Consider the following 27,644-nt stretch of genomic DNA (forward strand, 5'->3'; position numbering starts at 1 on the left):
CATTTCCATTCATGGTATACAAGACCCTTTGTGAATGTGACATTTCATCTGAGCTGAAGAGACCTGTTCCAGGGGAATACCGTGCCATGCTTATTCTGTTCTGGCCTCAGTTCTGGAGGAGGCCTGTGGACAGTTGAGTTTTAAATGTCTGTGATTCTTGAGGTTATGTTTGAAATGTTCTGAAAACTTATGCATCAAGAAGCAGTTGAGACAGTGAAAAGATTTGCTTTCCAGACAATGAAGAAAATGGAGTTGCTGCACCTGGGAGCAGCACTGAAGAAGAAAAGTAGATGAAACAGCAAGTGGCATTTGTGGAGTACCAGCTCTGGAATTTCAAAGTTTTTTTTTCTTTTTGTTTTTAATTTTAGAACTGACCAGCTTGTTGGAAGACGATGTTTATTCCTGCTTGAAGCTCGCGTTCTGAAAACAAACAGTAGAAGAATGTGGAAGAATTCAAGCCTCTGCAGCCTTTTAGCACTAGCTATTTTGTGTTTAAGAAGCTTAATATATAGCCAAGAGATAGGTGAGTTTATTGCAATGGAATTCACTAATTACTTTTTCTTTGTAGCTTCTGTACTGACACCATTCAATTATGTTGCTTTCCTACTATATATATGTTCAAAAACTCACCTCTGTGGTCCCACACCATCCTAGGTATGGACATACTACCAGGCCTGGTCTCTGCTTTCCAGCAACCAGTGGCATATTGTAAACCAGTGCAAAGTTTGGTGTTGAATTCTCCATAATGCAACTGTGATGGTCTGCAGTTGATGTATATGTCCATGTTAAGACCTTCTTGCTGTACATATCGGCTCTCTGCAACAATTTGACACATAATCATTAATTGCCCTTCCGTCATTAATTGCCCTCCATGTGGGACAGTGGAGGAGAGAAAAACTCATTAAGTTTATCATCAAAGCTTGCGGTTTTGCCATTGGCCCAAAGCCTGCTTATTAGGCTAGGCTAGGAACGGGTATTGTGAAAGAAACAGCTACTTGTGTCATTGCACACAAGTATAAACCCAGATTTTAGGTACTTCTAGAAATCTGTCAGTCTGTGGCTGGCTGTAATCAGGCACACAACTCATTCAACAGTTTTAAAATACTGGCCAGACATGCATGCACTAAAAATGTAAAAAGAATGGTTATAGATGTAAACAACAGCAGTCGTTTTACAGTTGGTAATTTTTGACCTGCAGTTTGTGACTGTATTTCTTATATGATTTCAGGTTCAGGGCACCTCCAGAATTTGAAATGTGTAACGCACAATTTGCATGAAATGATCTGTACTTGGGATGTCTCGTCTAAAGGAAGACATGGACAAACTGACTTTTGCTACACTACTAAGTAAGTCCCCTGTATAGACTAATTTGTGATGAAAGTATAGTTATTCCTCAGTCACCGCACATGGAATTTGTGATGCTGTTGTTTCCCAGCATCTCCTCGTCAGTTTTTCTTGGGTGGTGCTCCCTCCAGGCACTGTTAACTCGGGCAATGGTGGAGTTTCTGGCAAAGACTTGTTTCATGCTAACAACTCTTCTGCCAAAATCTCCTGCTTGCTCTCATCAAAGGACTGGAAGATGCTCTCATTTACTCAGACTTCTCTGTGTGTCTGCCTAGCCCTTGCTCAGAGTTTTCATAAGGGACATCTTCATACCAGGTTCAGTCCAAAAGGAAATGATAGTTGAAAGAAGCGAATCCTGATGTTATAGGCCAAAGTGGTAGAATATATGACATAAGTGTTGAGAATCACATGTGGAAAAATATGAAAAATCTCTTGGTGGCTGTCTTATAACCTGTATAAATTTTAAGTTGTCTGGAGATCATTGTATTAGAGGAAACGTAAAAATTATTCCACCATTACAATAGCTTTTCTGAAGTGAATGCAAGTTGAAAATTTTAAGAAACGTTAAACAAAACTTAAATCTTCAGTGTTTTTTTCACTAATGAGAACTACATGTGCAATTCCCCATGCTGTGGGTCTGCCAAATACTTATCATATGCTAGGGATGAGTTCAAATCCTTTTTGCATCTTGGTCCTGCCCCCAATCCAGATATTTGTAAATTCTTTTTTCCTGTAAATTCTGCAGGCAGCCCAGATTTGTCCTTGGGGTCCAAGGCTTGGCTGCACTTCTTCCACCTACATGTTTGATTTTCTGTGTCTAGTTATTCCTCCTGCATTGCCAGCTATCATTTCTATATAGAAAAAAGCACATGTATATGACATTGTGGACAGAGTTCAGGAGTGCAGAGTTCATGAGGTACTACCCTCTAAACAAGAACAGTCATGCAGCTGCTGCTATTTCTCCTTAGCAAAGGCTAGGTCCCCGAAGCAAAGAGGCTGAGCTTAGTGCAGACCTCCCTGAGGGGAAGATATTTTGTTTTTCAGTTGCCCAAACATCCTCTAATAATATCTCAGTACAGGAGAGGAATAGTGTTTCTGAGCACTCAAGTCTCAGCTGGCCTCTGCTAGCCCAGGGTCTTGCGTGAATCTTAAAAGTTCAACCCAAGCTCTTGACTCCAGCCCATGGGAGCTTCAGGGTCCTGCTCCAGTTCGTAAGTGAGTAACAGTCCCTCATCAGGAAGTCTGGCATTGTTCTCTTTGCTTTCCTTCCTCACATCATTCCCCCAAGAGGAAGGTCTGGATTTTTCCACTTTTTGCCTTTCTAGTTGCATATCAATGATAATAAGCAAAGCGACTTGACCCATCCATTGTTGTTTCCTGTATATACCTACAACCTCCAGACAAAAGCCAGATCACATTGTGCTGAGCACTGCACAAACATTATGTGCAGACTGTATTTATGTCTGGGATTTTTGCAATTCTATCCTCTGCCCTCTTTCCCCACCAGCTGAGGAGGAGAAAGGAGCTAAAAGATTTGTTCTAAGACAGGGACACAGATGGGTAAACCTGCTCTTTGCATCCATATGGCATTCCTTGAGAGGAAATGGAGGGAGAGGGAATCAGAAAACCTACAAGGAGGGGGAGGTACTGTTGAGGTTTAGGGTGTTTTATTTTGAAATATTTATTCATGGTGACTGTAGGTTTCAGAAATGTGTCTTTTGATTAAACACTTTCACTTTGAAGTGGTCTTTTAACAACTAGGTAACTGCAAATAGTGCAGAGCCTATCACTAGGATAAAAGTGATTTGAATGATGAGGGAATGCCTGTTAATCTGTTACTAACCCCAGGCAAGTCTTCCTCTTTCACAACCTTGATATAGAGCGCTCTGTTATATGACAAAGAATTTGTGTTTTATTAGTGTCCTGGGAATAGGACTTAACTTGCCTTAGCTTCCTATCAGGTGAAATACCTGTTTAATCCACTCTGTCTTTCCAGTGACCTCTCCCCTCCAGTGTGTTTTAAAACTAAGGAGAAAAGGGTTGAGATTCCAGTCCCAGAGACCTCCAGCGTGGTGACTATAACCACAAACAGCATTTCTGGAACTGCTTTTGCTACCAAAGAATTTGAAATTCACAAGAAAGACATCTGTAAGTATCAGTTTTTATGTGTATAAATAAGGTCTTCATACTATGATTACCAATGCTCCAGAAGTGGATATGCTTGTTCCTGTATGTAAAATGTTGATATGCTGAGTCCCTATAAATCTACCATACCTAATAGGTTCAGGGGGAACAAAAGACTCTTATCCATAGATCATAGCAGAGAAATCAAGGGCAGAAGGTGAGAAACAAAATGAAGTACAACACTGTTAGATGCGCCTAATCACTCTTGCCTTTTTTTTTTTTTCCTAATTGTAGATTAGGAAGGATTTGTAAACAAGTTCCTAATCTACATACTGAGGTACCTGCATGGGGCCTAAAGTGCATTTGGTCAGACTTGGCTTGGGAAAGGCAGAATAAACTTCCTAGTGCCTGTTCTCCCATTTTAAATGCTGAAGAGCTACAGAATGAAGTAGTTTATTCCTGCAATTTCTCAACATTTTAAGGGAAGTTGTATGTCACTCCTTGATATATGTCCAATTTACCCATTCTGTTCAAATGTATATGAAACTGAGCAAATACATTCATGCTTGTGAGGTAGGCTGCATCATGTTGGAATCATAGATAAATGAGTCTTTCTCCAAATTCCTTCCTCCCAAAGGAGGAATTTGTAAGCTGAAGATGGCATTGATACCATCTGCCACCCTTGCTCATGATTTAGTCTTTGGTTTTGATTTGCCTGCGTATTTCTTTAGTGCAGTCAAATTCTAAAGTCAGTAGCACTTCTTATCTGTGGCTCAGTTTTCTCTTCAGTTGAGAGCAGCTCATAAACTTTTAATGAAACACAACTCAAAAATATGTGGGGAACACACCGGGTTCTCCAGCATGCAGACTCCAGGTAGGATGAGTCTTTCAGGTTCATCATGAGTTATCCTGGGTAGTATGTTGACTGCGCTGAACCCTTTGCAGGCTCTGAGCCTTGTCCAGGACCAAAGTTGGATAAATCACACATTTTAAAAACAGGGTTTATCCTGCACCAGGCCCAATGAACTGCCATGACCCTTGTAATACCATGTTCCTTGCCTGCTTCTTAGCCTCTTGCTTCACCACCACCCATTCATAGAAGAGGTGATTCTCTTTAATCTCCTGGTCCTATCCCCATCACCATGTCATGCCTTTAATATTTCTTCTAGCTTAAAATCACATACCCCATGATCCTCTTCAGAGTTTCATGTGAGCTTCTTCCATCTTGTGCTTCTGCTCTCCTTTCTCCCTCCTCTGGCTTTTGTTGCAAGTCACGCCTTCCCTGCTGGTCACTTCTTCCTTTGGAGGATTTTCCATCATCCTCCCTAGATGTGTTCTCATGTACACTTCAAAGACTGTTGCCGTGTTTCGTTTATCTCTGCAGCATTGAATGAAAGTTGTGAAAGATAGGATGTCTTCCTTACTATGTATTATAAAGAGTCATAGTCATGATCAGTTACTCACTCATCTCCATGCTGAGATGTTAAAAAAAAATGCTACCTGGTGACTCATCAGCACCTGCACTTTCCTGGGAACTTTCCTGCTCAAGTAATGACAGAGCTCATCTTGTTCTAATTACAGAGGTTGACTTAATGTTTGTATGGCTACTAGCCAGTTCAGAGCAGAGAGATGTGGCTGTTAAACACCTGTAGGGCTGATGTTGCTGACTAATGACTTGAATATGTCTTTTTTGTCCCACTCTCTTTTTCAAGCGTTTGTTCCTCTCACTCCACACATTCTTAGTTTAACACCTGACTTTTCAACTTCCACGTTAAATCTGAAGTGGATTGATAATGGATCAGTCTTCCCATATGGACTGGATGCCTTCTGGCAGATTCAAATACTCCGTAAGGAAGCAATGGAAAAAGTCACACAAGTAAGTCCTTTTCTTCCTTTATGAAAATTATATATAGAATTTTTGCCCTTGGTAATATTCTGGGAGTTCATTTGAAGAAAGCTGAGAATAAGGAAGATTGTAGATCTTTGCAGAACCTGAATGTAGTCATGCTTCTTGTAGATAACTTCTTGTTAAGTTTCAAAGTTATGAGGACACTGGCTACTGTGCTGTCAGTACTTATTCATAGTCACAGCATTATTTTTTTTTTTTAAATCTAGTACAATTTATTTTTATTAGAACTTGCTTATGAATTCAGCAGGTATTTTACACTGTTATCTCTGCTTTACTTCTCTAACAGTGTCTCAAGTCTTGGTGGAGTTTGAATGTTCAGTTTGCTTTTTTTTGTGACCACAGGCCAATTTCTAGCTTTGTTCTATAATTTTTAGAAATGGAGAAAAGATGTGCAGCCTGGGACTAATATTAGGAGGGTGTCATTTTGGAAGGTCTGGAGTGTTTCCCTGCCTGGGAGAGGCCCAGGATAGTGGGATGCAGTGTATACCTTTTGAAATGCTTAGTGGGCTTCCTGCTCTCCCTCAGATGTCTACCTTCTGGTATTTCTGGCTGGCAGTCTGTCCTGCTGGTGTGATGTTTAGCATCTTAGACTTTTGTCCAAGTAAACTTACAACACAACTGAAAGTTAGGTGAGACACTTCAACCATCTGTCAGGATTTTATGATTTGCTTCATTTAATTTGCCATTCTGTTGATACCTGGGAGATTATATGTCATTACTAACAAGTGTTTATAAACATTCTCTTGGTTGTTTTTTGGGGGGGAAAACTTTGTAGGTAACTTACTATTCAAAACTGACTCATGAAGACATCATTCTTTCTTGGAATTGGACATCAGATATGCCTTTGGAGTGTACATCACATTATGTGAAGATTCGCTGTTACATTAACATAACACAGTTTGTTGGCCCCAAGGATTGGAGTGACTGGAGCCCAGTAGAAGAGGTCCCTGGTATGTTTGTTCCCTTGGCACCACATGGGTTTACTTTATGGAAAGTAAGCCAAAATCAGGTGAAAAGTATTAGGCAGTGATGGGCTACTGCTTTTGGGGGTGTTTTGTTTAGAGAAATAATGCAATCATTAGTTAAGAAAACATAGTTAACATTGATTTATATGCATTGGAGTGTTCTTCAGTTGCACTTTAGCTGATCAGCACCATGTTTGTAGCAAATTGTTCATGTGGGAGTTTTTGTTTGTTTGTTTCTATTTTCTGTTCTTCCTTCTCTGCTAGGAAAAGACACTGAGCCCAATGGGAGTGGGGTGTATCCTCAGGACACTGTGGTGGCAGTAGGTTCAGATGTGACAATTTGTTGTGTCCATGAAGAAGGACAGCAGATACAACAGATGAAATATGGACCAGAAATATACCCAATGATACGTCTGAGCAGTCGGAGCAGTGCAATCAGAGTGCTAAATGCCAGTGCTTCAGACACCAGTGGGACAAATGTAGTGTGCCTGCTGTCCGAAGAGGGAATGGGTGGAACTGTCCTGTTTGTGGGATGTATGTATCATTATGTTTACTAACCTTAGGAAAATCAAAATAATTTTGAGACTCTTAGAGTTCTGCTAAGAAACAAATACTATTGTAGCTTTTTTTCCCCTGGCCTTTGGTTTCTGAGGATGAACTGGGATTTTGCTGGTTTGATTTCAATGTGGAAACTCCAGCCCATGGAGAAGACACCAAGGCTGGGAGGATAAGGAGGTACCCATGTAAGCCCTCTTCTCTTAGAATCTGGCCCAGTGCTTCTCTCCTTGATCTCTTTTTCTAAGGCGCTTCTTCGTGATCTGAAGTACTTAGTAGTTTATTGCCATATGAAGATTCATCCCCAGTCTTTATCACTTCAGGTTTACATCTGTTCTGGCTTGGTCCCAGACAAGGTGAGAGTAAGAGCAAGAACTGTAAGTGAAAACTCATTTACCAACAAGTCAAACGAAGACAATAAAACAGTTAGACTTGCAACAACAACAGATGCTTATCCAGGGTAGTACCTCCCTGGGAGCTAATTACAACAAAGGAACCCAACTCACAATACCTCTTTCCTGGAATATCTTCTAAACATTCTTGTAGTACTTTCTTTAAAGATACAGAATCACTGTCTATCTTCTCTCTGTAACCATGCCAGCCTTAGAAATATCTTTCAGATACAGATGTCTCTTAAAACAAACTACTGAAAGTACTTGATTCTTCTTTTCCATAATTGGTCACTTTAGAGCTTTGTGTGTTTTCTCTACAGGGGTTTTGAGAGTTACCATCTTCTAATAGCTCCCCATTATAATCCTGTTCCGCATTACAAATGCCTGCCTTTGAATTTAGGGTCCTTGGAGTTGAGGGAAAGGAAAGACTGAACTCATTTTGAAAGTGTGTTCCCAACTCCAGCCTGCCTCCTGTCATTAACTTTGTGTATTAAGTGTGTGCAAATACAAAACAGAATCCAACCTTTTATGACTTCTCAGTAAGATGCCATTTTTACATTATTTGTGCAGTATTTGCCTTTGTGGGAGAGTCTTCCAGGTAAATAAGTCAGCGGTTCATGAACGAAGGCTGTGATAATCCAATAGGTTTTTCCCATACAGTTGTTTTTGAAGAGCTGGCATGTGGTGAAGTCTGTTTCCTGCTACTGTTTCTTCTTGTGGTACTTACTTAGTGGGAACAGAGAGGACTTGTCATGATGCTCTTGCTGATGAGAGACATTTGGGGAACAAAAGGTAGAGGAACTAAATGTGTATGCACACCACCTTGGTTAAGCCTAGGTTTGGCAAAGTAAGTGGTCTTTTTGGCCTGCTGGTCATAATCTGAACTAAGCCTGCCAGTGTTGCCTCTTGTGTCAGTGCCCCTTCTCTAGGGCAGCTGTGTGGATATTATTGTGCTAACTTTTGGAGAAAAGTGTGTGAGACTTGAAATAAGTGCTCTGCTTAGTCTCACATTAGCTCCCTCTCTGTTGGGAGCACTGCCTGTCTTCTCCCTGAAGACACTCAGCGTTGCTCTAGTATGGGAGCAAAGAACAAGCTTTAAAGAAAAAGGATGGGCACTTCCAAACCAACAGTGAAGATGGTGAGCCATTCGGGACTGACTTTAACTTTCAAATTCAGTGTGGAATTCATGCTAAAGGAAACTTCTCCTTGACATGACTTGCTTGGAGAATTCAAAGCAGAGGTGGGGCTGGCACGTAAGAAAATGTGACACACAGCCGACAGCATTCCTATGTTGCTCAGCAGCTAAACTGGCGCTCAGAATTTTGGAAGAGTCTTGGCAGAGTTTCAGTGAAACACTTCCAGGTCAGATCCTGGAGCTTGTGAACATATTTTCATATGGTGATTTACCATATTACCCACCCACTTAGAAGCCTAGAGTCAAGTGTTAGTCAGATGGGACTGATAATAATTATCCATCTGTTTTACTGGGATTTTTTTTAAGGATATTATTTATATGGTTGGTAACTATTACCATATATTTGTGAGGCATGCAATCTAGACCCAGCAAAAACCAATGATGATGCTTTCAGGGAGCTAGCGGCCCAACTGTCACACTAGGATGGCAAAACATTGGCTAACTGTTTGGTTTCCTTTTGTGCTACAGATGCCCCTGATATTCCCCAAAACCTCAGCTGTGAAACACCCAACTTCCTGATAATAAAATGCACCTGGAAACCAGGCAGACCCAGTGGACTATATGGAAAACGAAAAACAAAGTACAGTTTATTTGAAAGGTAAAACAATTCAGCACTAAAAGGAGTAAAAGGGTAGAATTGGAATATACCCATTGCTGCTGCTTGTGAGTTCCTGCACCATGCATATTTCAATGAGATAGTCTCCATTGTTTAGAGCCTAAAATACTTTTCAAGAGTTTGTGGAAGTTGAAACTAAACTCAGCTTGGAGAACCCTTGTCTAGCTTTGCAAAATTCCCATGGGAATTAAGGATGACTTTTCCTGAAGACTTATGCCATTATGAACTCATAAGAAAATAATGAACTTAGTGTGTCAGGCTGCTGTCGACATGTAGATAAGACCAATATGAAAGTACAGGGAGATGGTAGGAGTCATTCACTATTTTTTAAATTTGTTTTATATGCAACCTGTGTCAGATCATGTCAGACATTTACTGAGCTTCTGCTATGCAGCATGGCAGAAACTCGCTGAGGAACAACTGTAAGATGAGCCATGGGGCATTTCCTAAATGCTAGTAGGGAAAATAGCCGTAAGCCTACATCCGTTCTTCTTCCAGTGTTAAGAACTAGCTAGTGTAGAGGAGGCAAAGTGCATGTTACCTGGAAAACACTGAAAGGGATAGATAATATTGGCATCAGCCACAGAAAGAAGTGAAGACTGGTTTGCCTTACATCGTAGGCCATGTAAAGTCTTAAGAGTGAAGAATTGTTGTTTTGGAATAGCACTTGCAAATGGGATTCCTTGGTGGTTATGATTAGAAGTTAGCAAAGAGTTAACAAAATTCCTGAAGCGAGGATGCTCCCCTGTAATGCCAAAGGAGCAGTCAGGGAAAGGAGCCAGGAGCGGACTGAGTCACACAAACTGATGGGAAAAGGAGTCTAATGGTGGCTTTAAAGCAAGTCAGAGGCAGTGAGGACTGAGTTACAGTCACAGATGTCGTCCAGGATGCTAGTGCTAAAAAAGTCATTGGGTAGGGTGCAGAAAGGTGGACAAAACAGAGCAGGTATTCAAAGGAAAGGAGCTTCAGTCACTGGCTGCCCATATTCAGCTCATAAGCGAGGATGTAGTTCAGACTTGTTTTGCTCAGCCCAAAGCTGTGAGGAGACTGATGTGATGCATTTCAGAGTAAATATTCTCATCCTTCTCATCCCACACTGAGCTGTTGAAATAGAAAGTATGGTGTGGAGAGAGCTCAGAGCTCAGCTAGAACACAATAAAAATACCCGAAGGAAGAAATGAAACGTGCTACTGAATGAGAGGTTTGTACAGATTGCAATTCTTCTTCTATATACATAGATACAGATACACACTTTAGATTTTACCCCTAAGGATGTAACTCTGGTCTTGGCTGTTACCAGACTGCCTCTCTTGCTTTAGATTTAAAAACTGGGGACTAGTGGATGTATCCCAGGTAACAATCCTTAGTTTAGATTTGGCAGGGCTGATAGAAAGATTTGATGTGTGTCCCATCTCCCTAGTTCAGAAAACAATTAAGAACATTCTTTAAATGCAAATGTATGCTGATCTGAACAAAGATACTTTAAATCAGAATTTTAGTTGTGACTTCTGAGGTGGTTTTACAGGACCTACCTGTTTTCCAGGCTTTTGAGAAGCGAGAGGATGGAAATGTTATGCTAGTGGAAGAGGAGAGTTTCAGGTGAGAACAGGGCAAGTCATGACTGATGCCACTTTAACCTGCGTTGTGGTGTTAGATATGCCTCTGCAATCAAATCATTCTGTAAGCCATGTGTCAGTGAAACCATCGTTCTTTGCTGTGCTTTCAGTCTAGGCTTCTGACTGTTGCTAGTAATTTTCTTACTCAAAAATTAAGTTGTTCCCGTCACTTTTTGCTTTGTAGAATATCTGGGAAAAATGTTTCGTGCAAAGTTGATGAAACAAACAGAGACCGTGTCTGTGACTTCCCAGTACTGGCTGCTCAAAAAACCTACGATTTCATATTAGGTGTCTCCAATCCTATTGGACAAACAGAGTCATCACTTTTGGTTGATTTAACTCAAAGAGGTAAGGCTAAAATTTACAAAGGCAAAAATATAAGTTTACTGCATGCTAACTGTATTTGTTTGGTTTAGATTTCAAGAACTCTGACATGGTATACTTGCTTTATTGTCACCAGTAATTTGCCATGTTTGATAATTTGAACTTGAAAAGAAAATAGCTTAGGACATGCCCTGAGACAACAATTAGGTGTACAGGGAGATGCAGGTTCTCAGACAGCAGTGCTACCAAATTGGATGCACTACTGCGTGGATAAATGCTACTGGCAATCTAATAATTAGCTAGCTGCTGTTTATGTATTACTTCATATTCTATTACACATCAATAATTAAAATTTATGTGTAACTTTATGAACTGTAAGTGACCCTGCATTTCAGGATCTGCTTATAGGGCAAAATATTATGCAGCTTTACAACAGCAGGATTTGGAGCATAACAAAAGTAGCACTAAGCTTGAGAAGTGAACCTCGTGAGGTTCAATAAGGCCAAGTGCAAGGTCCTGCACCTGGGTCGGGGCAAGCCCCAGTATCAATCCAGGCTGGGGTATGAAGGGATTGAGAGCAGCCCTGTGGAGAGGGACTTCGGGGTGCTGGTGGATGAAAAGCTGGACATGAACCAGCAATGTGCGCTTACAGCCCAGAAAGCCAACCATATCCTGGGCTGCATGAAAAGCAGCATGGCCAGCAGGTCGAGGGAGGTGATTCTCCCCCTCTCTTCTTGGTGAGACCCCACCTGCAGTGCTGCGTCCAGCTCTGGGGCCCCAGCACAAGAAATACATGGAGCTGTTGGAGCAGATCCAGAGGAGGCCATAAAGATGATCAGGGAGCTGGAGCACCTCTCCTATGAAGACAGGCTGAGACATTTGGGGTGGTTCAGCCTGGAAAAGAGAAGGCTCCGGGGGGACCTTATAGAGGCCTTCCAGTGCTTAAAGGGGGCCTATAAGAAAGATGGGGCGGATTTTAGCAGGGCCTGTTGCAATAGGACAACAAGTAACGGTTTTAAACTAAAAGAAGGTAGATTCAGACTAGATATAAGGAAGAAATTTTTTACAATGAGGGTGGTGACGCACTGGAACAGGTTTCCCAGAGAGGTAGTAGAAGCCTCATCCCTGGAAACATTCAAGGTCAGGTTGAATGGGGCTCTGAGCAACCTGGTCTAGCTGAAGATGTCCCTGCTCACTGCAGGGGGGTTGGACTAGATGACATTTAGAGGTCCGTTCTGAACCAAACTGTTCGATGATTCTATGATAGCAGGAGTATTACCTGTTATTGGTAATAGCCATGATCATCTGCTGTTGTGGTTTGTAGGAAGAAATAACTTCTTTCATTAGACCTTCAGTTTAAACAAGGAAAGGGAGAGGCTGACCACCTTTCTGGTGCTGTCTTCCCTGACCTTTTCTATCTGCCTTCACAACCACAGCTGAGAATTCAGGGCTTCCTAATGGTTACAGCATTCTACCATTCTCTCTGAAAAACTGAACTTAAGCATGAAGATGGTGAGGGGTTTTTTGTCCATGTCCCAGTTCAACTAGCCTGAGATTAGAATTGTCAGAGTAGATTGGCTGGTCCTAGAAATGGATAATTTGTTTCTTTTAATTTTAAACTGGGCTGTTTTGCACCCAGTCGATATGACTGCTATTTTGTATTTGTTTCCTTTCCTTTCTTTCCCTCAGTGTCCACTTAATTCCCAACATAGAGTACCTATTTCCTTAAGGGTAACTGGACCAATTCCAACAGTAGAGGTTTCTTTTCTCTGATAACTATTAGTAGTAATACTGAAAATTCAATGAAGGAAGTTTTCAGGAGGGAGAGGTCATCTGGAAGTCCTACTCTGTCCTAGTCTGCAGATTTAAAGTTCTAACTTAAAAAGTTCCCAGAAGGTGAACAGAGTTGAGTGAATGTCATCTGTCACTGTGGTCCTCTGAAATAGCTCATGTTTCCCTTTTTTGATAAAGAAAGTACGAGGAGAAATGTTTTTCTGTGTCTCCAACTTCTTATCACATATGCCAGTATGCTTAGCCTTAACTAAATCTGTTTCCATGTTTGATAGGTAAGAGAAGCATTAGGACTCAGACTGCTTGCAAGTGCCTTTCCAGCAGCAGCTGTCCTAGTTGCTGACCGAATCCCTTATCTTTCTGATTGTCTTTGATCTTTTAAAATCGTATCTTTCTGAACTAAATTGGATGTTTTTTTCTTAGAACTGAGGGCTTTTTCTTTATTTTCTTAAGTTCATCCAAAAACTCCAGAAAAGTTAACTGTTTCTGGGAACAGCTCTACAAGCGTCCGTCTGCATTGGTTTGTAAATGGCAGTTTTGCTGAGATCAGGCTTCTGTGTCAAATTGAGATTACCAGTGATCACTCTGAGCAAAAACTGGTAAGTGTTGCTTTTAATGGATTTTTTAATTTTTTTGGCTCAAATGTTGATCTTTTTCACTGAACTAATAACATTTCAAATTCTTATCTCTCTAAGAGCTTAATTGTGATCATCTTATTAAATAATTAATGTAGTAATGATGAGAAGAAGTTCATCTACTAAAATCAGAAGATGTTCCACTCATCTCTGTTGTTACCTGCTTTCTTTATTTGTATTGGTTTTAAACAATTTAGGGGAGTGTCAAATTACCCACCATATTATTTGGTACTTGGAGAGGGTGCATAGTGCTTTATGCTGACCCTTTAGGTAGCAGTCCTTGTGCATTGTCCTTCCTGGTGCAAACAGCATTAACACACGCTTGTTCCAGGATGCACAGCTGCCCTGCAGACTTCCACAGGCGTTGTTTCAGATTGCCTCTTGCAGTCTGTAGTTCAATTTCGTCTTTTTTTTTTTTTTCCCTCCTTCAGAGAACAGTTCATTTGGTTGCTGTCAGGAACTGACATGCATGTGGTTGTAATAGGGAGCTGCTAAACCTGCCTGTATGTCAGTGATGGAGAAGCAAGATAAGGAAGGAGTCTCCCATTGGGCATTATCAGTAGGTAGTCCTCAGTGAAGACCTCTGCATCTGGAGAGAAAGTGGTATTTCTGGATGGGATTCAGATTTTCCAGCATTCAGGCTTTCAGCTGCTGCCCAGCTTTGGTGCTTTGCGTCACTGACTGAAGCTGCATATGTACTCTGCTGACTGTCAGAGGAGCTTAAGATACTAATTTAGACACCAGCATCAAGTACTGAGTGTAGGTGGTAGGAATATATCCTCTTCTTCTGGATTGCCCGTCTTAGTGTGGGGTGATCTGTGTCACTGGGGAAGCTTAATGGCAGAACTGTATGTTCAGTTGGCCTGAGATTTACCCCCAAATCCTGTGTTTGCGTATCTCTGACCAGCTCAGGTAGGCACGTGCTGAATTATCAGGTCTTGGTGTACAAAGGCTGAATTTGTAATTTGAGCACATTAACCTCAGAGGCTGCTTTTTACAGTGTTTGTTGGATTTTTAGCAGTATTCTATTACCCACTGCATTTAGTTGCCTGTTGGGCACAGCCTCGAATAAAGTCACTCAAGCCACGGAAGTGATGCAGTTAAAACTGAAGATAATCATTATATACATATATGCATCTAAAATAATAGGATAGTAGTTAATGCATGCTCTGTAAGAATATTTTTAAAATACTTTCAAAGCACTTGATGAGTGTGGAAGCCTTAAGTTTTTATATATTCTCTGTAATGACATGTGTTAAGTAGTACCCAGAGATTAGATACGGCAAAGAAAATCATGGATATCTTTGGAATTAAGAGGAGAAGGAACTGGCTTTTAAATGTACATAACAGCTCTGACAGGTGAGCTGTGTTGGATTTTGGTGTATAGTCTGAGGTACCATCACCCACCGCTGTCTGCATTTCTCTGCTCACAAGTTACTGCTTCTGGAGCAGTCAGCAGGGGAAACAAGTATCCGAATGTCACTCACCTTCAGCTCAATTAAACTTAAACTGCTAAAAAAATAGATTTGCACAGTTCTGTCTAGCCAGTTACACTGCTTGAAGCCTGGGGCACACATTTGCTTGTGAACTCTGCTGCCAGGTCAGTCACCTGGGGCAGTGGGAGATGGTAAGGTCTTACGCTGCCACAGCAGTTTGACTCACTGCACCTGTATCACGGCCCGCAGCTACAGTTATTTTGAAACATAGCAAACAGCTTAGTAGAAGCTTTTACAGCCTTGTTTTGTTGTCTCTGGTTGCTTAATAAAAAACCTCCAAGAGTCCTCTGTAATAAACAAAAGTAGCTGTGAAATTGTTACGGGGCTTTATATGGCATTTTGAGGATGTTTTCAGAAGCTTTTCCATCTGTATGAGAGATTGTTGGCTTTTTAAAATGTTTTTCAAGTTGTCATTTAGCTTTAGAAAGGCACAATTAGTTGCATCTTACCATCACTCAGAGTCCAGTTTTTGGCAGCTGTGATGCACATGTGTTATAATTAGATTCAGTAAAAAATATTGCCAATTTAGAGTTTCTTTAAGTAGTCATGAAATGGAAATACTCTCTAGATTCTCACTATTTTAAGAATAGTAGGGGAAACTAGTCCTGTCATAAGAGCTGTTAACAGAGGTCACCTGGGTGAGACTTGGGTACTGTCTTTTGAAGGAAAAATGACTGCCTAGGAAGAAGACTGCATGATAGACATCTTGCTCGGACAGTCTGTCCAGCATGCTTCTGTGCATGTGTCTTAGGAATAAGGCCTCTGTTCATCCAGTTTGATGTGCATGTGCACAGTGGAAGTGCAGGCTCTGAATACCAGAGGTGAAATCCTGGCCTGCCTTATGTGAGAAGTTTTTGCGACATATGGGAGAGAGGGGGACTGGATGGGACAGATGGAATACAACAGCCTGCTACTGTCTGCACAGCTCATCCTGTTGAAGGCCTATCAGTGTTATCTCTCTTTTTCATGCTTTGCATCTCAAAGGTGCTACCTACTGTCATATTTTGATTTCTGTGTTATATGTGACTCTTTCAGCAGACCTCTGAAAAATTTTCATTTGTTTAGGGTGAATGCATAGGAAATATTTTTCTTTTTCATTAATTTCTTTGTAGGGCTTGACTGCAGCTTTTTTTCACACTATCGGTATTCTTGGAGAAATATACCACCTTTTTAGGTGTTGTCTTTCAGCGTAATTTAGGAGCAAAGGATATGTATGTATTGTGTCAATTTCTGTAAATTTTTAACAGCACAATGTCTCCATGCCTGGTGGAAAATTCTCAGTTTACACAGCTCAGCTGAATTCATTGCATCCATATACCAAATACCAGTTCAGGGTGCGCTGTTCAGCTGGTGACCACTTCTGGAGGTGGAGTGATTGGAGCAGGATAGAGGAGCACACAACATTGGAAGCCCGTAAGTTTATTTAATTCTTTGATGAGAAAATGTCAAACTTGTGAAGCCATGTATCTTAAAATTAGCCATCTAAAACCCTATCTTTTTAACAGATGGTAAATTGTCTTCTCTGCAACTCAGAAAAAAATGCCGTCTTTTTTTTTTCCCTTAGCTCCTACAAAAGGACCAGATATCTGGAGAGAGAGAAGTTCTTCTGGAAAAAGTCTAAAAGTCTTCTGGAAGGTAGACAGGACACTAAAAGTTTTAAAATACTGTGTAATGTAACTCTATGAAAAACTATTTCCTTACACATTTATAAATGAGGGAAGTTCATAGTAAATCAGACAGCTTTTCTTAACTTTTTATAGAACCATCCATTGAGACAAATATTTTTCCCCAAATGAGAATATTATTAAAATTTTGTCATTTAAACATTGCATTGAAAAGCATTTCACATGAGAAATTAAATTTTTCATACATCCCAACTGAAAATTTAAAAACTTACAGACTTACGTGTTAAATCTCAAAATCACACTTAAGTAACTGTCTTTTCTGCCTTGTCATCCTATATGGTCATCAGACAAGATCAGGACATTCAATTCACATTATCATATGTCTTGTTTTGTTTATTCCATCTTGATTATAATGTGTTCTTGTCGCTCATAGCCTTTATCCCTTTCTGAAGCAAATGGAAAAATAGTGTCTCATGAAGTGTACTGCTACCTGCTTGAGACAGCACTGGAGTATAAAGAGGTCACCGAACCTTCAAACAGTACTGAGATAAAACTTGGAAAAAATGACTGTGTAATTAGTGTTGTAGCCAAAAACCACGCAGGCTCGTCTCCTCCTTCAAGGATAACAAGCGTGGAACTTCCAAATGGTGAGTCCTCCCAGCAGAGAGCTAAACACCTTCAAAGCTTGGGGAATGCCTGGGCGAGTTTGTTTATTGAAAAATAAGATAGATACATGCTTGCTTTATTTGAGTTCTGTTTCTGGTTTATTTCCCTATCCAAATCTACTTGGTAGGGAAAGAAAAAAATTACTGCCTTACTTTTAAGGTAGCATCTCGCCAATTAATTATGCTCTGTGCATAAAAGAAAGGTCATAGTGTTCAGTCTCTGCAGCTATTTGCACTTTTCTGGATACCTCCCAGGAACAAGGATGGGGCTTCAAAGCGTTAGCATTGATCTCTGATGTTTAGGGACCTCAGTTTGTTTCTGTGTCTTCTTGTTGAGACACTGAAAAGTGTTACATGCTAAAAAGAATCAGAATAAAGTTTTAGGGGTGTTGTGTGGCTTTTTAAGGGGGAATTGTCGGTTCAATGCCTGTGAGCTCTGCAGGAGAATATTAATTGGGCTGGTTGGTAAAGTGTTGGCATCCTTGTGCTAGGAGCCAGTGTTTGAAAAGGAGGTAGGACTTTAGCTTCCCAATTAAAGCACTGCCAGTCTTGCTGCAGGCTTTTGTAAAGGGAAGTAGCTGAGCCAGATAATGATTTTCTGCTCCTAACACTGAGCCTGGGGAGAAGATAATATTGCATGTGGCTATTGAGAGTCCATGCTTCCCTGCATGCCAGGAAGAGTGTAAGTTCCCGAAGTCCAAACCTTTAGCTCCAGATCTGGCCAGTGCTCTGCATGGAGGACAGACTTAGAAAGGAAGGCCCCTCTCTGCTTGTTTGCCAGGATCATGTATGGTGCTTCTTCTCCTTCCCTGCCCAAAGAACAAGTATCACAGTTGCCTGTCTTGCAACTCAGGTTCTGATAAGACAGGGCCATCTCTTGTAGGAAGAAATGTGCTTTGAGATTCACAGTGAGAGAAAAAACGAGTTTGTTTCTATACAAATGAAAACCATTGCTCTTAATGTTTCTTGTGCTTCTCCAGAACAGGAATACTAAAAGTATATTCTTAGTCTGCTCCTTGGAGGGAAAAGTAATTGTGTGGTACAGTTGAATGAATGAAAACACTTTCATAGCTCTCCTTCAGCAGCGAAAGAATGAGACTGGGAATCAGGGAGGTCTCTCTAATAGGTTTGTGGTGTGGGACCACTGATGGCAGCTGGATCATTGCATTCATTTGTTGCTTTCTCTCAGATGTCTGAGGTTCATTCCCTTTGGTGTTACCCAGTTGTACTCATTGAAGATTTGCTCCCAAGTTGGTATAGGAATTATCTGAGTCACTGACTGGAGTCACGAAAGGTGACTCATTCACTGAACTGGATGACATTTCTACCCAAACATCTTTTCTGGCTGCTTCCTGTGTACAGTCTGTAAGTGCTTTTAATGTCCGTAAGAGAGCAGTGGCTCTGAAGCTTGAGATCTTCTGAGGTTTTGTGAAAACTGGAAACACAAACAAAGGGTACTCTGCCTTAATTAATTTGTCACTGTATCTGAAAAGTGCTCTGTAGAGAGTTTGGGCATATAGTCTGACTGTTACAGGCTCCCCTACCACAGTAATACTGCAGTGCTATTAGTTACTTCTACTAGTCTAGGTTGCAGCTATAAATACACTAAAATGAGCAGTACTGCCCTGGGTGAATTTCTAGTCATCGGGCTCAGGAAATAAAATTGAGTGTGGTGTATTTAAACATTTTTTAGAGAGTATGTGCTCACTGTCAGTAAAAAGAGTTTCCTGTAAATAGGAAAATCAAAGCAGTCTAATTAGAAATACGATTTCTTCCACCATCATAGAAGTGTAGTTTCACTGGATACGTAGTAGTTTTTTAGGGAAATGTATTGAAAGATTTCTGGACTTGACTTACTTTTTTTAATCATGTGTGTCTTTCGTGCCATGAGCAAGCTAGAAAAGGATTGTACACTTAGCTGTATGTTAAGATTATTTAGAAATAGACAGTCCTTCGACATTCACAGCACGTCTGTGAGAGTAAAGTTTTCACAGCACTGGTTCTTAAAAACTGCCCTTGCCCTTCAGCCTTCCATAGTTTATGGCTTTAATAACATGAAATAATAGACTCAGTAGGGAGTATAAATGAGAACACTGAAAAAGGAAAAACTGAAATCCTGAGATTGTTTTTTCACATCTGTCGTGGGGCGACAGCTGTTGTGGTGGCCTTTGGAAAACATCCCTTAGCTCGGCAGGGTCCCATCTGATGGACAGCCATGGAGGGAAGCTGCAGGAATCAGAAGTCGGATCACTTGAAGGGCAGATAAACCTTTGATAAACAAGAAAGACTAAAAGCAAAGCTTTTAGTTTTGGGTTTGTTTGGTTTTTTTTTTAAATTTACCCTTGGTACACTGGAGCCTCCATAAAGTTCACCAGGGACTTGACTCTTGCAGTTGATTCTTGATGAAAAATGATTGTGTGGTCAGGTGAGTGACAGCTAGGCACTTTGAAAGAAACACAAGGCAAACTGTTTGATGGAATGACAGCAGGAATTTATAGCTGGAGGCTCCTGCCAAATTGGTGTCAAGTCAGATTTGAACCTGACATGTGCTGTAAATCCTTACCTTGAAAAAGTGCTTTTTAAGCTAGTCCTGAGCTGCAGCTCTTCTCGTCATCATACTTAAGGCTGGCTAAGTGATTTGCTGCAGGCTACGTCTGATTTCCAGCGCTTCAGAAAGCATAGCTGACTGCACCGCTTAGAATTTCACAGTACCAGGAGCGCGCCTCTCATTCTTAGAAATTACTGTAGTTTATAAAACCTTTGTGCTGTGGCTGGAAGGCTTTCTTCCAGCTTGGACTACAGATAAGTGACTGCTCTCTGATGGATTTTTGTGTCGTCTTTGTTGCAGACAATGTCAAAACAGATCGGGCTGTGGCAATGGGGAATGGAATTTATATTTCTTGGAATTCGTACCCCAACATGACCTGTGGCTACGTAGTAAAATGGTGTCATTCATCTGGGTCTCAACCCTGTAGTGTGGACTGGCAGAAATTTCCTTCAAATACAACAGATGCAGTGATAAAGTCTGGTAAGTCAGAATTAATTTTTTGTGAGTCTTTCTGGTTGAGAGGCTGAGCAGTGAGTGGAATGAGAGCAGCACCAATGCTATAGGTTGAAGATTGTTGCATTGCTGTGTCCTTGTGTATATAAATGAACCCCTTGTACTGTGTTTATTTTAATTTCTTACACAGCCTTGCCAAATCCAAATATCAGTCTTAACTGTTATCATCATGTTTATTAAATGTTTTGAAATTACCTCTTCTAGCTACACCCAACAACTTCCTAACTCAGCTTAATGCATAATGGTTAATCTAGGGTTTGGGGTTTTATTTGGATTCTAAACATAAACAGTGCTGCTCAGGATGAGGGAAGGCTAATCCGTTGCTTTTACATGAGGCAGATTTTTTTGAGTGTGACCTCCATGTGTTGGCTTGCTGTCAGCAATTGAAATTTCCTGGAACAGGGCACATTCCAGGTCTCTAGATGCTGGTGGGCAGATCAGGGAAATGAAACTCAGCTGTGGAGCGACTAGTAGGAGCAGAAGAGAAAGGAGGACCCAAGAAAGATGTAGGAATTTTTGCTGCTGGCTAAAAGGCTATATATTTGCTTTTTAGAAATATATATAAAGTCTCCTTTACAGAAAACAACTTGAAGCTGTGTACTTAGGAAAGTTGGGAGGGAGTAGGACCTGGCAAGGAGGGCAATATGTTTTTCTGCCTGTAATTACAGCACTGTGCCCATCTTATTTTAGTTTGTGCTGGCTAGAGCTTGCTTTTTCTAAGCACACAATACTACGTCTGTCCAACGATGCACTGCTCTAGTCCTGAGCTCTTCCCTGGGATGCTTATTGCAGCACATTGTGGGAGTTACCAGGCTGCTAGGGCTGGCCTTAAGCTGACAAATCCACCTCTGCACTTGGTCCTGCCAGGAGAATCTCTCAGGCTGGACCTGAACTCTTGCAAAACCAGCTTGGCTTCTGTAGAGTTTCACAGTGACACCTTGTTTAGAAAAAATCTTGAAAGTAGTATACACCCCCGACTTGAGAAAATCCCAGGAAGTGGTAAATTATTTACACATTGTAGTATCAGACACCTATGGCTCCATCAAAGACATGTGGAGTGGAAATTTGATGACTGTCTGTGTTTTGTAGAGTCCACTCAGGCCTGGAGTTCACCACTAAAGCGCTTTACTATCACCTTTGAGAGTTCTCTGAATTTCTTTTTGTGTTGTTGCCTGGGTATTTCAAAATGCATTTGTATGTCTGAGGAGGAGGCAGGATCTACATGGCTGCTGTGGGAGGAAAGGGAGGGGATTGTTTCTGGTAACTTCAGTTTGTCTTTCCCCATGGAAAGAGCAATTTATGCAATTTGAGTAGCTTGTTTTGAATCCTGTTTGTTTAGAACCAAAATTTCTCTAGGAGCTAGATTTGCTTACTGCTTCGAAACCGCATCTGATGGCACAGCTTTTATAGGCATTATAAGTAGGGATAATATTTATATGTAACACTGTGGTCTAAGACTTTGTAATTTTTTAATGCGTGTTTATGTAAGTCTGCATTGTGTGAAAGCTAAAAGCATCACTTTTAAATAGTGAAGTGTTCTTACAGCAATTTTCTCTTGCAGCTCTGTTTAGACCTGGCGTGAGATACAACTTTTTACTATATGGCTGCAAATCCAGTGGATATCAGTTACTGAAAAACATAACTGGGTATATGAAAGAGCTGCGTAAGTGCACTTTATCATTCAGGATCTTTACAATGTGAATTTAGACTGTGTCTATTTTTAGCTTAGTGTTGGCAGAAGAAGATTGAGATCAGAATCCCCATGCAGTACTACTGACCTCTGCTTGTTCTCAGGATATAATTGTAATGCATTTCTCCAGCCACTTCCAGTTCCCAGCATACAATAATCCTGTGTTCTCCACCTTGTGTGGTGGCACGGGGTGTCACAGAAGTTTGCTCTGAAGACAGTGGTCTTAAGAGTTGAAGTCACAGGCATCATGTGAACCACAGGTCTGTGGTCACTTCTGCAGGAGAGGAGGCAACTTTTTTTAATTTGTCAAGTCAGAGTAAACTTCTGAGCACATTTGGTACAGCACAGCAAATACAAAAAGACTCCATGTTTCTGTTTAAAGCACTTCTTAGACCAGAACTAGGTCCTAGAGGACAAACTACTGGGAGAATTGCACTTGTATTCACTCCTGTACCAACCGTGTCTGGGTAACTGAGGTTTCATCCAGAGCTGAGCTTTTCTTGTGTGGTGATGCATTAGTGTCTGAATGCTTTCTGTTCCCAGATATCTGAATATGTGTTTACCGTTTAACATCACAACTGTATTGTATTGTAACTACAGCACCCATTTAACTTTGAAGTTTAATGTGTTTTCTGCTAAAATAGCTTTCTTGGAAAACTGAGCTGCTGACATAATCTGAGCCTTTGGAAATGCCATTGTTTATTTCATTGCTGAAGGTGACATTAAGGCAATTTTATCAGAAACTTTCAGCTATTTGTATCTCTAAAAATCCTGAACAGTTTCCCAAAAGGTTTTTCTGTATGTGTTCTCAACAGATTGGAAGCTTTCAAGCTAAAAGGATAAAGACTTTGGGGTAATAAAAATGCAGAACGTGTAGAAGAAACTTATTGGAACTGAGAAATGTATTCACTTTGCACAAGAGCATAGATTCATTCTAAAACTTCGCATTTGCCTTTGGACAGATAACCATTAAGACAAAAATAGATGCATTCTTAAACATGAGTTCAGCACTGGTAGATCAATGCCAAATGTCAGACTAAGTCTTGAGGCACATGACCTTACACAGTATCTGCTGTTACACTTTCAGTGGGGTACAGGTATTGGAATAAGGACTTGTGATGCCTGCTAAGAGTAGTTCTTTTAAGCTGAGATAGATTTCCGTGATAGGAACGTGGAGTTTGTTTAATTTGAAGACAAGCTATGAAGTCACAGAGTTAAAGCCTTTAAAAGCTAAATAATTTGTATGCTCTGAGCGTTCTTGCAATCTTTTGGGGTTTGTTGCAGGAAGAAGGGTATTTACATGTATTGATCTGTAAGAAGGCTGCCCAAGGACAGATTTTTCTTTCAGCTTCTGTTAGTAGATAATAGTGCAGTAATTAATAACAATGAGACCAACATACTGGTGTTTTTGTAGTACCACCTGCCAAGTCTTTTCACAGGTTCTTGACAGTGAGCAAAAAGTATTCAGGAAAAAGTTGAAAATGCTAGCCCTGAAATAAAACTGATGAAACAGTTACATGGATTCAGCATTTAATGATAAGATGGTTTCTTACTAGCTTTTTCCTTTGTAATTGTCCCTACAGCTCCAAAACGTGCACCAAATTTTACTGTAGAAGAAACTTCTTCAGATTCTATATTGGTAAAATGGGAAGACATTCCTGTTGAAGATTGTCAGGGGTTTTTAGAGGGATATCGGCTTTCCTTTGCAAAAGGTGAAAAGGATGCATTAAAGCCTAGGCTTTCAGAGTCAGGTAAATGAAATCTACTTCCTTTCTCAAGCTTTTTTTTTTTTTTTTTTTTTTAAATTTAATTTCACTTTTAAACAAGATGCTTTAATCATAATTCAGTTGCATTACTCACTGGCATAATTGGCCCCTGATATGTGACAAAGGCTTTTGAAATAATCAGCTCCTTGTGTGGTCATCACAGTTGTTTTTTAATATAAGGCAAAAGTCAGAGAAAACTGTGGCTTACTGAGGCTGTAAAGCTATGCAGTGACTAAGTGGCAATGTGACACACTGCCCTGTGTACATATATCCTGGGTAGATGAGACATGGGGGAGGTTACATGCTATAGTTCATTGGTATATTCTTCCAGTACCTGTCTTGTAAGGAAATCTCTGTACAGAACTAAGGCCTGACTCACATTAACATAAGAGGACAAGCAGGAGTGTAAGAAACTGAAGCCAGTCTGCAGTAGCACACACTCCTGTGCTGTTCAGTGCTGTGTAAGCAAGCAGCATTGCTAGGAGTCTTTATTTCAGTTTTCCTTTATGCAGACTTTTCTTCAGGTGTCATATGCTGACTTCAAGAAATTCTTGCTAAAGCTGAAGCTGTCTTTGTGAATCCTTTCTTACAAAGTTTTGCTTTTCTTACTGGTTCCAAACAAACAGGGAATCCAGAACTTAAAGTTAAGAATATCACTGACTTAACAAAGAAGTCTTTGAAAATACTTGATCTTCAAGGCAAAACAAGTTACCAACTGGACCTACAAGCCTACACTGCTGGTGGGTTGAGCCCTCCAAACAGCCTCTATGTGGTGACAAAGGAGGACTGTAAGTTGAATATCCGTGTTTATAGCCTTCAGCACAGGCGCTGTACAATGTATATAAAGCTGAACTTATTTTGTGGGTTTGTTTGGGTTTTTTTCTGGTCCCCTTAGGTAGTTTGGGCCTGCAGCCTAATTTTTAATTTCTTTGCTTGGTTTTTTTAAATACAAAAATTGATACATCTCAGTGTGAGGAAAAGATCCTTTCCTATTACAGCTACCTTGTAGCTCACGGTGATGTATGTGAGAAAAGTAACTTCTAAACTACTGCTAAATATGGTGGAGTTTGAACTTAGTCTTCTCAAGCAGCTAGTTGTTTTTGTCAGGTTTCCCATGATGAATATCTGCTAATATATGGTGGGAAGAAAGACATTGTGGAAATATTTACCAGTTTCAGAATTATAAACAGATGCGTTTCTGCTTTGAATTCAGTTTTATCGATCCCCTGACAGAAACAAACCCAGAAAGACAAGTGGGGGGGGAGGAAAAAAAAAAAAATAAAGTGTTTCATATGAAAGACTAAACACTGGGGTGAAACTAAAATACAATCAAACTTGAAAAATCAAATTTGAGGCACTTAACATCAATGGAGGAAAGCAGTGGGAATGTATCGGAGCTAAACCCTGGGGATTAGAAGCATTGTAAACCAAATAAAAGGCAGTGCAGTTTGTGCAATGAGTTGTTGGCCTGTAAGAGCCATTACCAGAGATTTGGCCAGCTCAAGTAACATGAAAGTGCAATTCCAGTGCTTACTGAGAACAGGATTACAGTGGCAATCAGTCTTGTGTTGCACTTGAAGCCTTTTGCAATTAAGCAATCAGAGAGAAGTATCTGCTGATTTCTGTAGTTATCACGGAATCAGCCCTGTCTGTGGATAGACTTTTGCGCTTCCAGCAAAGGGGAAGTGTATGATATAGGTCACTGTTTGCAGATCACTGTTTGCAGATGAGTTTAATGAAACAGTCTCTAATCTGTGGGAATTTAGAAAAGGCATAAAGTTTGCTGGTAAATTTGGATATGTATTTACTGTCTTTTTCTTTTTTCATCCTCCAGCTGTAGGGTTAATCATTGCAATTCTCATCCCCGTGGCAGTGGTAGTGCTGCTTGGAGTGGCGGCCAGCATCTTCTGCTACCAAAAGAGGGAATGGTAAATGCTTGCATTTGGTTTTGATCTTTTCCTGAATGTGTTTGCTTCAGTGCTAGAGTTTTCCATTATTTACTCACTTAGTCCTTTTTTTCTGCAAGTACCCAAAGATGTCAGTGGGCTTATTTTGAAGGTAGCTGGCAAAAACACATTGTAGAAGGTGACGGAGAAATTGTGTTGGAGAGAGGTCAGAGTGGGGGATGCAAAAAGGTTTTGCAGGAGCCTGTCTCCCAGTGAGCACCGTTTATAAATAGTTCTCAAATGGAAATAAGCTGGCGACATACTGTAATTTGTGAGCTGTCCACAAACACTCAGGCAGACATCCCATCTTCATCTTTTTCTAAATGAGGCATATCAAGTTCCCTAGTTTTAAAAAAATAAAAAGAAAAGTTTGCTGTTTTTTCCATTAAATACTTAGTGAAAGTGTAACACACTAAATCTTTGCCCCAGATGTATTTAGTATTCTGAATTAAAGCAAAATGTCCTGACTCCTTTGTGTGTTCGGAATCTGTTTCAGGGCTTGATAACTTTTTAAAGTTTGTTTCTTCCTCTTTAAAGGATTAAAGAAACGTTTTATCCAGAGATCCCAAATCCTGAGAACAGTAAGGCTCTGCAGTTTCAGAAGAACATCTGTGAGGTAACCCTCATTTTAAATCTAGTATTGTAAACTTCTGAAAGGTTTTGGGAGTGAAAAAATTTTTTTGAAAACTTTGAGTCTTCTGCTCCAGTTGTAGAAAAAAAACTCAGCGGTGGGGGAAACAGGACAACAGTAACTTGTTGTTAGGTGCTACTTAGAGCTTTTTATGTTGTTCATGCAGTTACTTGCATGTTTGAACTAGGAAAGGACTGCTACATTTCTCTCCTCCCGCGCTAATGAGAAGTGTCAGTACATAATAATGATGTGGGAGTAACATAGCCGTCTTTAATAACATTAGAGGAAGTGGAAGGTGTGTAGAAGTGTACATGCTTATCCTCAACCTCCTGGTAAACATAGTAACTGGAACTGGGCCTAACTTTTAAACAACCTTCTGGAATGAGTTATACAAAGCTGAGATTTGGGGAAAGAGCTCTCAGTTACTGCAAGATACGGAGTCTCTTTAAGTTGGCTAAAATACTTTTAACATTAACAGGAATATGTGATGAGTCAGAAAATGAGAACTAAAATACTTTTTTTTTTCATATTGTACTAATGGCAGTGGGCTGAGTGCAAGCCACAAGCCAACATACCGGTTTAATTTGGGCAAGTTGTTGCTTTCAGGATTTCCAGGTCTTGTGGCTTAGTCTCTCTCCCTCTCCTTTTTCTTGCTTCAGGGGACTAAGACACTTAAAACACTGGAAATGAACCCATGCACCCCCAATAGTGTTGAAGTGGTGGAAACACAGTCTGCAGCTCCAAAGATTGAAGACACAGAGATGATGTCTCCAGCAGTAGACACCACTGTTCCTGAAGATGGCTCTGACTCAGAAACGGAGAACCATGTGGTTGTATCCTACTGCCCCCCTATCATTGAAGAGGAGATCTCAAATACCCCTATGGATGAGCCTGTGGGGTCATCTCAGGTGGTTTACATTGACATTCAGTCAATGTATCAGCCTCAAATTAAACCAGAGGAGGAGCCAGAAATAGACTTAGTGACTACAGCAGGCTATAAGCCACAAATGCAGCTGCCTATCAATGCTCTGAAAATAGAGAGTCGTTCACTTGCAGAGGAGGAATTGGATAAAACTGCAGGTTACAGACCTCAAGCAAACACAAATGCCTGGAATGTGGACACTCCAGACTCTCCTGGATCAGTTGAAAGCAACAATGAAAATGCATCTTTTGGGAGCCCATGCTCCATTAATTCCCGACAGTTTCTGCTTCCCCTAAAAGATGGTGAAGACTCTCCCAAGCCCAGTAACATCGGGTGGTCCTTTACACACTTTTTTCAGAACAAACCAAATGATTAA

At 40.6% G+C, this 27,644-nt stretch overlaps 1 protein-coding gene across 2 annotated transcripts; it reads left to right on the forward strand.

Annotated features, from left to right (window-relative positions):
• Positions 1–441: 441 nt before the first annotated feature.
• Positions 442–27,644, forward strand: LIFR (LIF receptor subunit alpha). 2 transcript variants are annotated; one of them, XM_009954913.2, is made up of 19 exons: positions 442–523; positions 1,229–1,346; positions 3,341–3,492; positions 5,181–5,344; positions 6,153–6,327; positions 6,607–6,876; positions 8,953–9,082; positions 10,901–11,064; positions 13,285–13,430; positions 16,210–16,375; positions 16,527–16,597; positions 17,021–17,234; positions 20,101–20,280; positions 21,875–21,976; positions 23,587–23,754; positions 24,396–24,557; positions 25,604–25,697; positions 26,253–26,331; positions 27,006–27,644. In XM_009954913.2, exons 1-19 carry the CDS (start codon positions 442–444, stop codon positions 27,642–27,644), a joined length of 3,276 nt encoding a protein of 1,091 aa, XP_009953215.1. The 2 variants fall into 2 exon arrangements, with proteins under 2 accessions (XP_009953215.1, XP_086336014.1); XM_086479888.1 differs by having other exon boundaries at positions 1,235–1,346.

Source organism: Leptosomus discolor, chromosome Z (assembly GCF_034619465.1).
Source record: "Leptosomus discolor isolate bLepDis1 chromosome Z, bLepDis1.hap2, whole genome shotgun sequence".
In the NCBI taxonomy this organism is placed as follows: Eukaryota; Metazoa; Chordata; class Aves; order Leptosomiformes; family Leptosomidae; genus Leptosomus; species Leptosomus discolor.